The sequence below is a fragment of the Rhea pennata genome, chromosome 4 (assembly GCF_028389875.1).
Source record: "Rhea pennata isolate bPtePen1 chromosome 4, bPtePen1.pri, whole genome shotgun sequence".
Taxonomy (NCBI): domain Eukaryota; kingdom Metazoa; phylum Chordata; class Aves; order Rheiformes; family Rheidae; genus Rhea; species Rhea pennata.
The window spans coordinates 12,385,150-12,397,292 of NC_084666.1; the positions used below are offsets into that span (position 1 = coordinate 12,385,150).

The 12,143-nt window shown below is 36.0% G+C and overlaps 1 protein-coding gene across 1 annotated transcript in view; it reads right to left on the reverse strand.

The window, feature by feature from the left end:
• Positions 1–12,143, reverse strand: part of SORCS2 (sortilin related VPS10 domain containing receptor 2) — a 541,923-nt gene that overhangs the window by 101,810 nt on the left and 427,970 nt on the right. Inside the window, exons 4-5 of the mRNA XM_062575300.1 lie at positions 5,345–5,509; positions 1,815–1,888 (exon numbers count right to left, since the gene is read on the reverse strand). Of these exons, the coding sequence (XP_062431284.1) occupies positions 1,815–1,888; positions 5,345–5,509 (239 nt within the window). The remainder of the gene's footprint in view (positions 1–1,814; positions 1,889–5,344; positions 5,510–12,143) is intronic.

Here is a 12,143-nt window from a genome sequence, read left to right on the forward strand (position 1 = left end):
CTTACTGAGTTTGATGGGTTTTGTACTGCATACATTTAAAATGCTTTTTAATTAAAGAGAGAGAGCCAAATCCCCTCCTGACTTAACACCCTGCATATCTGCCCTAAGAAAACTGCTCTGTAAGGCAAATGTGATGCTTCTGACCCACTGTGTCACTTCCAAATCATTATACCCCTGGCATGGTAGCTAAGAGATGGGTATTGCTTATGAAGCTTCAGTTGCTGTGTGGAGGCAAGCTCTTGGGCAAGGCTGCATTTTGCAGGAGCAAGAAAGCAGAAAGGATTAGGCTGACTCCAGAACTTCAGCAGAAAAGGCTGACATAAACTGGAGTAAATCAGATGGCTGTTACTACAGTCAAAGCATGGGTTGTTCTGACAGAATGAACTGGAAGCAGGCTGCATATTGGGAAAAAAAACCATTTGGAATTATGAAAAAAATGGCTTCAGTATGTCCAGGGGACAATTACGCCAATGGTGAGCAGGGCAGGGCAGGTCGTAGTGCTCACTGCTCTGTGCAACAGGAGAGCCTGGCACAGCTCAACCTGTTCATGTGCCGCAGCCGCCGTCCTGCCCAGCTTCCCCAGCAGCACCATGCCACTGCATATTTGGACTGGTTGCCAAGCTGCATTTTAGGCCATGGTATCTGCAGGTATTGTGACAGTTCTGTACACTTTATAAAATGCAACCTCTACATCAGAAGCTTGTTTTGTTGTTCTGTTTTTTGTGTTTTTTTTCTTTGCCTTTTGCCAGAATGAGTATCCATTTCAATGCAAGCAGAGAGCAACTGCTTGAGGAAGGAGAACAACATGAATGCCAAACACGTAGCAGATCTGGCAGCTGAAATCAGGTAAATCCATTTCAGGACTGGCAATACCACTAGCAAACCACTAAGTATTGCTGAAAGCCAGCTACCACTCCACAAACACACAGATAATTATACTTCCTGCAATTAACACAGATTAGAGTGCCTCTGGAATTAAGACCCAGATCAAAAGTCACTTAGGAAAGGAAAGTGTCTAGCAAGTTACAGCTAATTCTGTCACAAAAAAGCCCCAGTTATTGGTGATGTTACAGTCATCAGATATGCACAATCTATAGTTATGTGCTGAAGTCAAAATGTGAAAGGTAGAATTCTCTGGCTTTTTCAATAGAAATAAGTGTTGAGTGGGCAAATTGACTACTTTTAAAAATAAAATCAATTAAAATCACTGGCAAAAGAAAAATGTTCATTTGAATGTCAAAGAAGTTACACATTTTGCAAATTGATTTCATTAGTATATAAAAAAGCATTTTATTCTTCAAATACTTTTTCAAATTGCAAAGACCACTTTCTAAACATTTTGAGAGATTGCAAGATATTTGAAATGAAAATAAGATCACTTGATGTTTGTATACTCAGTAAAGTCGTATTTTGCATTTGTTTCCCTAATAGTGTAAGTTTATATATGACTGTATTTAATACGTCTGATTCAATCTTTCTCAAATAATATTTTACCGATTTTTTTTTGCAAAAAAATGCTCTCCTTTCTAACAATCAATTTTGCGAGTAAAATGAGAGCAATTTCACTGAACATTTGAAGTTCTCTCTAAATCTTGGGGAACGTACATCCAGACCTGTAAATCCTTTATGCATTGACACTAAGTATGAGCACTGACATGTATGAATTTGCAGTAGTGGATGTAGGAATGTTGACATACTAGAACTGCAAGCGTTGCTAAGGCTCTTACAGTATTAGTACTTCCAAAAAAATTGTGATTGATTAGAATCAAATACTTCTGCTCTTCATTTTTGCTGGGAGAATAACTGCTTCTTACCAAAAAATATGATCTTTTGAAACTCGCTCCTGCAGAAGGATCCATTTTTTCCCCAAGTCAACTGACACATAAACCTACAAAGGAAAAAAACATACACAGAGAGAGAGAGAGAGAGAAATCAGATGATGGGAAACTGTTCATAACGTACTTCTTAAAAAACAGGGCCTATGTCACTATTAAAATTACAGACTGCACACAAATACAAGAAAATCATTTCCAGGAATTTTCTACAATATTTTCAGATTTTCAGAGTAATACCTTTACATCTTTTTAATCAACAGAAACACAGAGAAAATCTTTTGAAAAATAATCTATAAAGAACAAAACTCAGCGTCTTCTTGTTTACCGTGAAAACAATTCACAATTCATTTTGAATCACATTTTTTTGATCCTGGCATGGTTAGAGGGAGTGTACAAAGACGCTTTTCTTCACCTTCTTCCCATTCAGTGACCAAACAAGCACAAATGCTCTCCATATGCTTAAACCCTTATTCAGTCAAATATACTTTAAGTCAATAAGCCAATGGAATTTAATATGCTGCTCAAGTAGGAGCTAAAATATACAAAAATGCTTAAGAGATCTGATGAGGAGAGAGATTCTTAAGTGCTTGCTTTATAGATACCAGTTTGTGTCCCCTGAGAAACGGTCACTCAGCAGAGAGGCAGAAGCCGGCCGGGAGGAAGGGGAAGACGATGGTTCCACCTTGCCTCTGAGCGCTTCATCCACAGTAAAAGCAGAATGAGAATGACAAGGATCGATATCAACAGTGCAGATGAAAGTTGTTTTCATAATAAATATCTTGCATAATAAAGCAAGACATAAACTGCTGCTCCGAAACCTCCCTCCTCCAGTGTCTGCCCTCATAACATCTTTCCTCCATTTAAAACAGCAATATCTACCAGAATTTTTAAAGGGCAGATTTAATACATGCTAATATCTACATGCATTGTTTATTTGATACAATTTACACATGATGGGTTTTCCCTTAACATCTCTAAAAGAAAAAAGAATACCAGTAAAACTATTCCACTGTCATGTGATAATAATTCACCTATTCAGTCACTGATTGTTTGGTGGGGCAGAGTCTTACAAGAACTGGAAGAAATATATTTTCTTAACTGCACAGGTTTATCGACAAATGAAAAAAACTATTACGTATTCCATTTTGCTACAGACAAGCAGCAATATTTAACAGGTAAAGATAAAGACTGAGGTAACTTTCTCAACATCCACTTGTCAGCAAATAGTTGTTTTTAATTTTAATAGTTTAATTGTTTTAATTCTGTTAAGCGCCACCCGTGCAATAAATGTCACTCTATTAAAAAAACAGAAAATGCATTACTTAGTTGGGCCATTTTTTCATCCCTAGAGCTTCCAAACAAACAATTAAAATCTACTGTGTCCTTGTCAAGTTTTAAAAATCAAAAAGCATGTATATAGACTCAGTGAACAAGTGATTGTTATTCATTATTATTGTGGTAGCTAGAAAACGAAAGTATAGATTTGAGATAGTAAATGGATTAATCTAACTACATTGACTGGATTTGCATTAATTTAGAATGTCAGCTAGAGGCTACAGCTTTATTTAAATAAAATCTATGGTTCTGAATGAAAGAACATTGCAGATTTTGCAATATAAAGTGAGCACTAAATCAAATCGTACGTGTGAAAGGCCATGATGCTCCAGCAGACAGAGAAGCCTCAGTGACTGCTGTTTATTAAGGACTCTATCCTGCATTGGCTGTACTCTCAAGAGTGCTTTTGTAAGAAATTATTTGAGTAATAGGAGGTAATGGCTTCTGCTGAGACTTACATCATGTTACTTTCTGATACTACTTTCTTTAAGTCAAGGTAAAGTTAGAAAATCCAGAGTTTGGCCCTTGGCCAAACTCAGATCAACGTTATCTCTCAAGACCATTGACTTTGATACAGTGACCTCTTTTGATGCCGAGTTGCCAGTCTGATTTTCAATGCCTTCTTTGCCTGTATCACTTCATTTCCCTCTCTCTGCTAGGCCAAGTACTTCAGCTCTCACACAAAATTTAAGCAAGTGACTCATCCAGTTATAGTCAAAGTTATCCTATTTTCCTATACAACTTAAACAAAGATTGTAGGACTTGTCCAGTAAATCTTCATGATTATCTCCTTTAACTGTCAAACTGATAGACTGAGAAAGCCTGTCAGATCACCTAATCCTTTCTACTACTGATGCAGAATATTCTTTATTCAGTAATTTGTAGTTTTTTGTCCAGTCACATTTTAAGTATGGCAAGTAATAGTATCACTCCCTCTGGAAGATTATCCAAGCACAAAATGCCTGAAAATCTCCCTATCTTGCATAACTCAGCAAAGCACTATACAAATGCTTCACCTTGAGCTCCTGCCCGCTTTTCTTTCTCAGCCAGATTTTTACTCACTTACTGTGGTTGGTCAGCTTCCGCATACACTTCTCACCCAAATACCACCATACTCCATTACACCCAAATTACCTTTTCTGAGTCATTTGATTGTCTTGACTATACCCAGTTCAGGAACTCTATCTATCACCAGAAACAAAAGCCTAACTGAAAACAGACCTTTTCATAAGATAAGCTTTCCTCAAGTCTTTTGTTCACATAACATGTATTTGTCACATTCATACCAGTTAACTGTGTTAGGATTTAATAATCAAAGCCAGTAAGTAAAAAAGCAATACAGTCCATACAATTTGTGAATTAATTTGATTTTTAATGATTTTCATTCTATTATTTCTCCCCTACAGCCTACTTAATTGCAGCTTAAAACAGGAGTACACACAGAAGTGAGTCAAGATCACTACTGGGCCCTCAATCCCAGTGACTTCACAGCTTCAGTTTTGGCATTTTAAGAAGGAGTTGAACTACACTGTTACAGGATTATGTGCTCAGTCATCCCATGATTAGCCTAACATATGCAGAAAATTGACATTGCTCTTTATAATTTAATTTGAAGCAAACTGAAAGAGATTCAGAATCTACAACAACATGATACAACTTTGGAATCTGAATTTGGTATAAATACTTGGTGTGGGAAAGAATTATTCAGTATTTTTACAGATTCAGTGAGTCCTAAGCTCCTCTTCTGCTGTACAACTAAACAGAAGTATATTTTATTTTATATTATTTTACATCTCTAGAACAGTTTTTGAAGGCAGCATTTCAGCTTCATAAACTTTCTACTACACTGTAAATTAAAGAACAATTGCTAATGGTCACTTTATAAGGAGCAGCACATTTCAGAGGCAGTAGTTAACTATATTAGCAATATCCATGTCAACTGCAAATGTTAGGATTGAAATTACTGAAAAACAAAGAGATTGGAGATGCATACAATAAATATTCAGATAAGCCTCTAAAAAACTGAATATGGTTCCCTAATGGACAAATGATATTTCACAAAATATATATAACTCATAAAACTCAACAGTAATTAGCATATGACAACTGTTTTATATCATCTTAATGGAATAATTCCTATATTTTTTAAAAAATACAGTATTTGTGAGCTTTACCTTGCCTTCCTTGGTGTAAGCAAGTACTTTGTCTTCTTCTTTTGGGTGAAAAAGGAGAGTTTCCACAAAGAAACTAATGGGCTGTTTTTGGAAAGTGGCTCCTTCATCCATACTTATGAAAAGACTTTGGTCACGGTCGTTATGGGAAGAACTTACAAGAATTATCTAAAAGAGAAAAAAAAATCCTTATATTTAGAAGCCTATTTTTTATATAATAGACAACATAGACTTATTTTTCTTCTGTAAATGTCTGATTTTGTACATACCTTATTTATGAGAATTCTGTGGATAAGAGACTCCAAAGTATCTAAGAGAAAAGCACATCCAGGTCCTACTGATATTTCCTCACCAAATCTGGGAATGTTAAACTCTGTAACTTCTATTTCAAATCACCCCAAACTGACCAAGGTTCTTGAAGCCATGTGCAAAAATCTCAAGACTAACAAAGAAGAATTGACAAAGACTCATTTTTTATGTCCATATAAATAAATCACTTCATGTGAGGCTGTAAATATTAAATCTACAAATAATCACTGCTATAGTGAAATTAAGTGAATATAAGTGAATTAAGTGAAGTAATATAGTGAAATTAAAAGAATCACTCAAGAAGAAGAAGTGGTTGCTACACCACTCTTCTCCTGCTGACACATTTTGGATAAGATGGCAATTTGTTTTGATGCAGAAAAACGCGTTAATCATTTATTTGTGTTTCCTTTTCATTTAATACCTTGACTCAGACAAAGTAAGAGTTCCAGCTGTCTCCTTGTGTGGACTTAATGGCAGGCTTTCAATAACAAAGAAATTCTTCTAATATAGTTTAATCAGTCACACTTTTTTCAACTTTTTCAGCCTTTGCAGTTTGCCAGTGCCTTATAGTGTGGTTCTAAAAATGCCACTGTGAGGATCCATTTTTATCATCTTTTCAGGACTAGATTGCAAGCAGCTAGCATACAAACACTACATGGATTTTCAAAGGCCAGCTGGGCTCTATTTGGCTCACACTTCAACAATAAAACGATGTTATTCAACAAATGATGCAGAAGAAACCACAGAATCCCAATCACTTTTCTATACAGTGAGAGTTAAGTGCTAACAGACATAAATGGCAGCCAGTTATGTAAAAAGAATTGCAATAATATAAACACATACAAGCAAATACATTAGACAAAACAGTACATTTTTTTATGTAGTTACTTTTTTGAAGTAGAGTTGAAGTTTAAAAAAATTGGAAGTTCTAATGAATTATGTAGAGATGACAGCTGGATTGAGTTTTTTGTGCTATTACTCTTGGGAAAAAGCTGTAAATACAACATTTGTACAAGCTCTAACTTGACAGGTTATTTAAGCATGTACTTGAAGTGCATACACAGTTCTACTAATTTCTGTAAAATTTTCAGATATTTAACATGGAACACATATTGAAATACTTTGCTGAACAAGAGCGTTTCACATATACTTCAGAATTCATGGTCCACCTATAAAACCATGCACTAAACCACACATTATGCCAAATCTACTTCTTATAGTGGTGTGAGAGCAAAATAAAAGCCCATAACTTGTCTAAAATTTTCCACATTTTAAATTATATTCTTTACCCAAGAGTATGAAATTTGTCATTTTTATTGGAAAGTCTGTATAAACGACACCTTCTTAAATGTAATCTGTTATTTCCATTGCAACTAATGGCTTCCTTTTCCCTTTTCTGAACTCTTCAAACTGCATCTGTTTATTAGTATATGTAGCCCAAGTACGTTGCTCACGGCCCAGATACAGCATCCAAAGATTCCTGTAACATGCTCATGCAGAAATCAGTTTTCTTCAAAGGGCACAACACTACCCTCAAATTCAGTGTAGCTGAATGGCTTCCCTGTGCCATTGCTTGCACCGCAGGGTGGAAAGGAGTGTCCAGCGCAAAGCCTTGTACTTTTCTTGCCACCCTAGCAGCTGCAACTTAGACTCAAAACACCAGCATTTTTCTTGGAAATAAATTAATTCAAAATGCTTGCTGACTGAGCTACCTAATGCTCAACCCTGTTGGTTCCTGACCAGCTCAGATCACAAGAAGAAGGATCTGGTCCAGGGCTAAGGGGCCAAGCAGCCTCCACAATACAGCTGCAGCGTGAGCCCCACATTTCATACCAAAGCTTGTGTCTAGGCACATCCTTGCATGTGAATGCGTGGATGGGGCCCAAGGCTGGTCATGAGATTCATGCTCAGCTTGCAGTGATACCCTTCCTTCCAAGCCTTGGCACTGGAACCAGCATGCCACTAAATCCAGATGGAAAGTTTATTACCTTTGGATTCTGCTTTCTAGTCCAAACAGCCCTTTCTGTCAATGTCACTATCTTGATTCTCTCCTGTTAACATCTTTAAAAACGTATACAGCTAGGAGAACAAATCAGTGTGGTGTATTCTTTGGAAAATGCATAGACAGCACGTGAGTGGAACGGTAATCTCCGGACTACAGTGTCATCGTCTTGCTTAATGGATCTTATGCTTCAATACAATTGGCTTCAATATAATGAAGGAATTAAATTTATAAATCTGGGAATGTTTTTCATTGTTAATGATCCCTGAGTGTAGGTCTAAATTTCTCCTGTGCTATGTAGATTCAAAAACAGCTTCCAGAAAGCAGAAATAAATGAAAGGTAGGACTCATTCAATAACATCATTCTAGAAACTGAAGTCATAAGCAAAATGCCAAATATAATGAATGCAAACATACTGAGATTTGCTAATGCTGCAGTTAAAAAAATGAGCTATGCACCTTTCAGAGTTTAATCTCTGAGAAGAAAGTTAGCCTAAAGACTGTGGACATTGAAGCATACAGGGCAGAGTCCCCAACTATACTCTTATCCACACAAGAATCATAAATCATTTAATGAAATGTTTTTGAATTTCCCTCAGTGTTCTGATTTATATTTCAGTAGTTTAAATTGATCATTACGTACCAAGCATACAGATTTGCTTCCCACAGCCAACACACTGGGTGCTCAGATTTGCCCGCTGGCAAACACTACTTATGGAAGAAAATACTCCAGAGTAAATATTGTATCCACGTTAAAGTTAAAAGCTTTCTATAACAAGCTTTATTTACTTTGGAAGTAGAACAAGTAGCAAGGCTTCTCACCAACAAGGGAGCTTGTGACTGATGCAGAGATGTAACTGGGACATACTAACAGAGGAGCTGACTAACAGAAATTGCTGAGGGTTTAAATTCAAAATAAATAACTACTTTTGGCTCCAAAAAACAGAATACATCACATCTAAACTTCACCCAAACTTCTAAACAACTTTATTTAACATTCCTCCCTCCTGTCAGATTTTCTAAAAATCTTTTTAGAAAAACTGTAACTTTGCATTATGCAGTTTATCCCCAACTTCACTTCTTAATCTCCCATGACCACAATAACATACATGTGTATATTCAGATCAGATGCAGATACATAACTTGTAATAGTTACATGGAGGTAAAAGAATGTTTCAAGAATCTATGCTATGGATTGTCAAGGAAATAAGAACAAATAGGATATAGTATAGATCAATGGGAAGTGAGCAAAAATGATTTCTAGTAGAAATTAAAAATACTATACCACGCATATATATGAAGTAAAGCATTCCAGAAATTAAAAAAAAGAAAAGAAAAGAAAGAAAGAAAGAAAAGCTATGGAGAAAGGAAAAGCTGATGAAATAGGAAGAAATACAGAAGACAAATAATTCTGAAAGCTTTCAAGACTGACTCGTAAATGTATATGCCTAACTATTCCTTCTGCTGTGTGGAACCACAGTCAATCTGAGTCCCAAAGGATAAAATGAGTCTGACAATTTAAGCTGCAGTATCTTGACTATCATACTTCCTTTTCTCCACTATTGCCATGAAGACTTGGAATAATCATAGTGATTACTGGGAAATCTTAACTGTAGATTTGGCAGCAATTCAAAACTATACTGTAATTCAAGTGGCAATAAACACAGGATATTACCATGCATCACTTGCACTGTGTTTGAGATATAAATCTCCTCCCCTCAGTTTAGGTCCAATCACAATCTAAACTCAAGATAAATTTGATCTTAATCAGCACTTTCTCTAACACAAGGCAATCTTCTAACTTTCCGTATTCCAATTGTGCCTTCTCTTTTAGCTTCAGAAGCTGTTCTCAACTTTAATTCTTGCTTTCATACTCATTTCCTTTTCTCTAGTATTAAAAAAAGAAAAAAATCTCCCAAATTTGCATTATGAAGACATATCTAGACTCATAGTGTCAGACCTGCCATGGGAGTTTTCTGCAGTAAGCAGAGGGAAAGATGATAACCACCATTTTATAATTATATAATCTTGTGTGTGGTTTGAAATCAAAACATCTGGTATTCCACAGTACTCTAAACTGAACCTGAAAGAAGAAACTCACTTTTGGCTGAATATGAAATCAAAATACAGAAACTTTTCATTTAAGCACACAGCAGCCTGTGCATTGAGTTGCAAAGTGCAGGAGGAACCTGGGCCTCAAAGGTCACCTCCCACCGGACACAGATGATTTGCATACAGGGACTCAGTCCTAGAGCGGCGAGCTCTCTGGACCATTCGAGCAAAAACTTTAATGACAGAACTAATTTTAAACTATGAGCCATACCCACAAAGATCAATTAATTTCCATTAAGAACATCTCAAAGAGGGCTTAGGTGAAGGTGCTGAGCTGAACTGGAGATCAGGCTGCTGGGTATAGGGCAGCATCAAAACTCTCACTGATACCATCACGTAAAACTGCACATCTACATACTGTTTCAACTGAGTTTTGAACCTAAATCTTCGTAGCAACACCGCTGATCATAGGGCAGAGTTTATAGCTCAACTGCACTACCATCACATGTCAACATTTTTCAGACTAAGTAATTAACTCATCTATTTTTCTTGTTTTTACTATTTACATTATTTATGTGTTATTAGATGTGTTTGACTGGTACAGAAATTACTCCAGCTCTTGATCTCAGTTGTAAATGAGATGTTGTTTCTCAGATGGCATTCATAAAATACACAAAATGGACTGCCAAGGATTATGATTTTTTTCTTGGATGATATGAAAGACTTGATACCTCAAGAATGACAAAGCTGCAGAGTGAAATATAGTTCTTCTACTCTCATACTTGTAAAAACAATAACTAAAGAATCAACCTAGGGTAATTCTAAGCAGAAAGTAAAATGAAATGCCTTCCTAATACGAACTTAACCTTGCAGATTTTTCCTTTAAAGTTACCCCCAAACGACTCCTCAGAAATGTTAAAGTTATTACTGAATCTGTACGAATCACTGCAAATTAAGAAGAGCTAGAAACATAGCTTGTGTGTGCAACTGAATTGTTGAAGGAAGAACAGAAGCTTTATTGTGGACCTTACCAAAGATTAAGAAACCTAATTCTATTTTTTATGGATATTACTATTTTGTTTGTCTGTCTCCACATCACGCTACTTTTCAGCAAAGTACTGTTCAGTAAAAAAGACTAATGTTAAAACAGAAGAGTCCTTTGATCTTCCTACAAGGTCTAATGTTAGCCTGGCTATTGCTAGTTCTTAAGCAGACATGATCATTTAATGTACTGTTTGTAGCTTCTAAATCTAAAAAGAGTAAAAACTTGTTTTTAGGTGTTTTGTAAGATGATTTTATATTAATATTATCATATATTCAAATGGTTTAATCTACAATGATGTATTGTGGTATGAAACTAAACGAGATGGCCTTTCCCAGTATGCTCTAAGTCAGCAGTTTGACTGGGGGAGCGCACTGGGGGAGGCATACTGCCAGCTCCGGCAACAGCAGGGCAGTGTTCTATAACCAGTGTCCATAAAATAAGGAAATTCTGCGTGACTTAGGGAAAAAAAAAAAAAAAAAAAAAAAGTTGGACTTCCCAGCAGAAATGGGCAATTTACTTTCTTTCTCATCAGTATCTCCACAAGCCTTATTATTTTTCAGACAGAATAGGCACACACTGATCTTTTCAGCTTGAGCGTTAGGAGGCTAATAAAATACAAGAAGTTACTTTGCAGACCTTCAACAAACCTGTAAATATATTCTGCCTGAAGACATCACAGAGCAAAAAATAAATAAGTTAAAAAAAAAAAAAAAGTGTTTACCAAACAGGGGAATGGATGCACAGCAAATGACTGAATATGTGTGTTGATGCAAACTAATGAAGAGATAGGTCAAGCAGTTCCTAGTCTCCAGCCATTAATTTGCTGGCAGCAAAAACTGCACTAAGCTTGAACAGAAATTACAGGGATGGTAATTAGTGGATGGAGAAAAAATATGAAAGAAAGAAAGATAGTTGTTATGATTAAAATATGAATCATATTGGACTGATCATCATCTTGTGCAATAAGTAAAACTCTTTAGTATTGCTCTTGATCTTTTCTGTTTTGCACACTAAGAATGCTATAAGTGTGCCTTTGGCCTTTTATTATAGCCCTCAACTCTCATAAGGCTCCAGGAGAATTTTCTGGGAACACTGGAGAAGTCAGCTTTTCAGACATTACCATGGGGAACCTGACTTTACGGAAATTGTCTCCTCCAGTCCTATTATCCTAAATTCTCAACAGATCCCTAGTGCTTTCACAGCCAAAGGCCATCCCCTTATGTTCCCAAGATACCACTAACTACAACTAAGACATCAACTTCAAGTGTTTTCTATTCCTTTCTCTCCTGATTCTATATTGCTATGTTACAACTTTTTAAGAATTTGTAGCATGTTGAAAAAATGTATACATACATATATATATATATTATATATATATATATATATATATATAT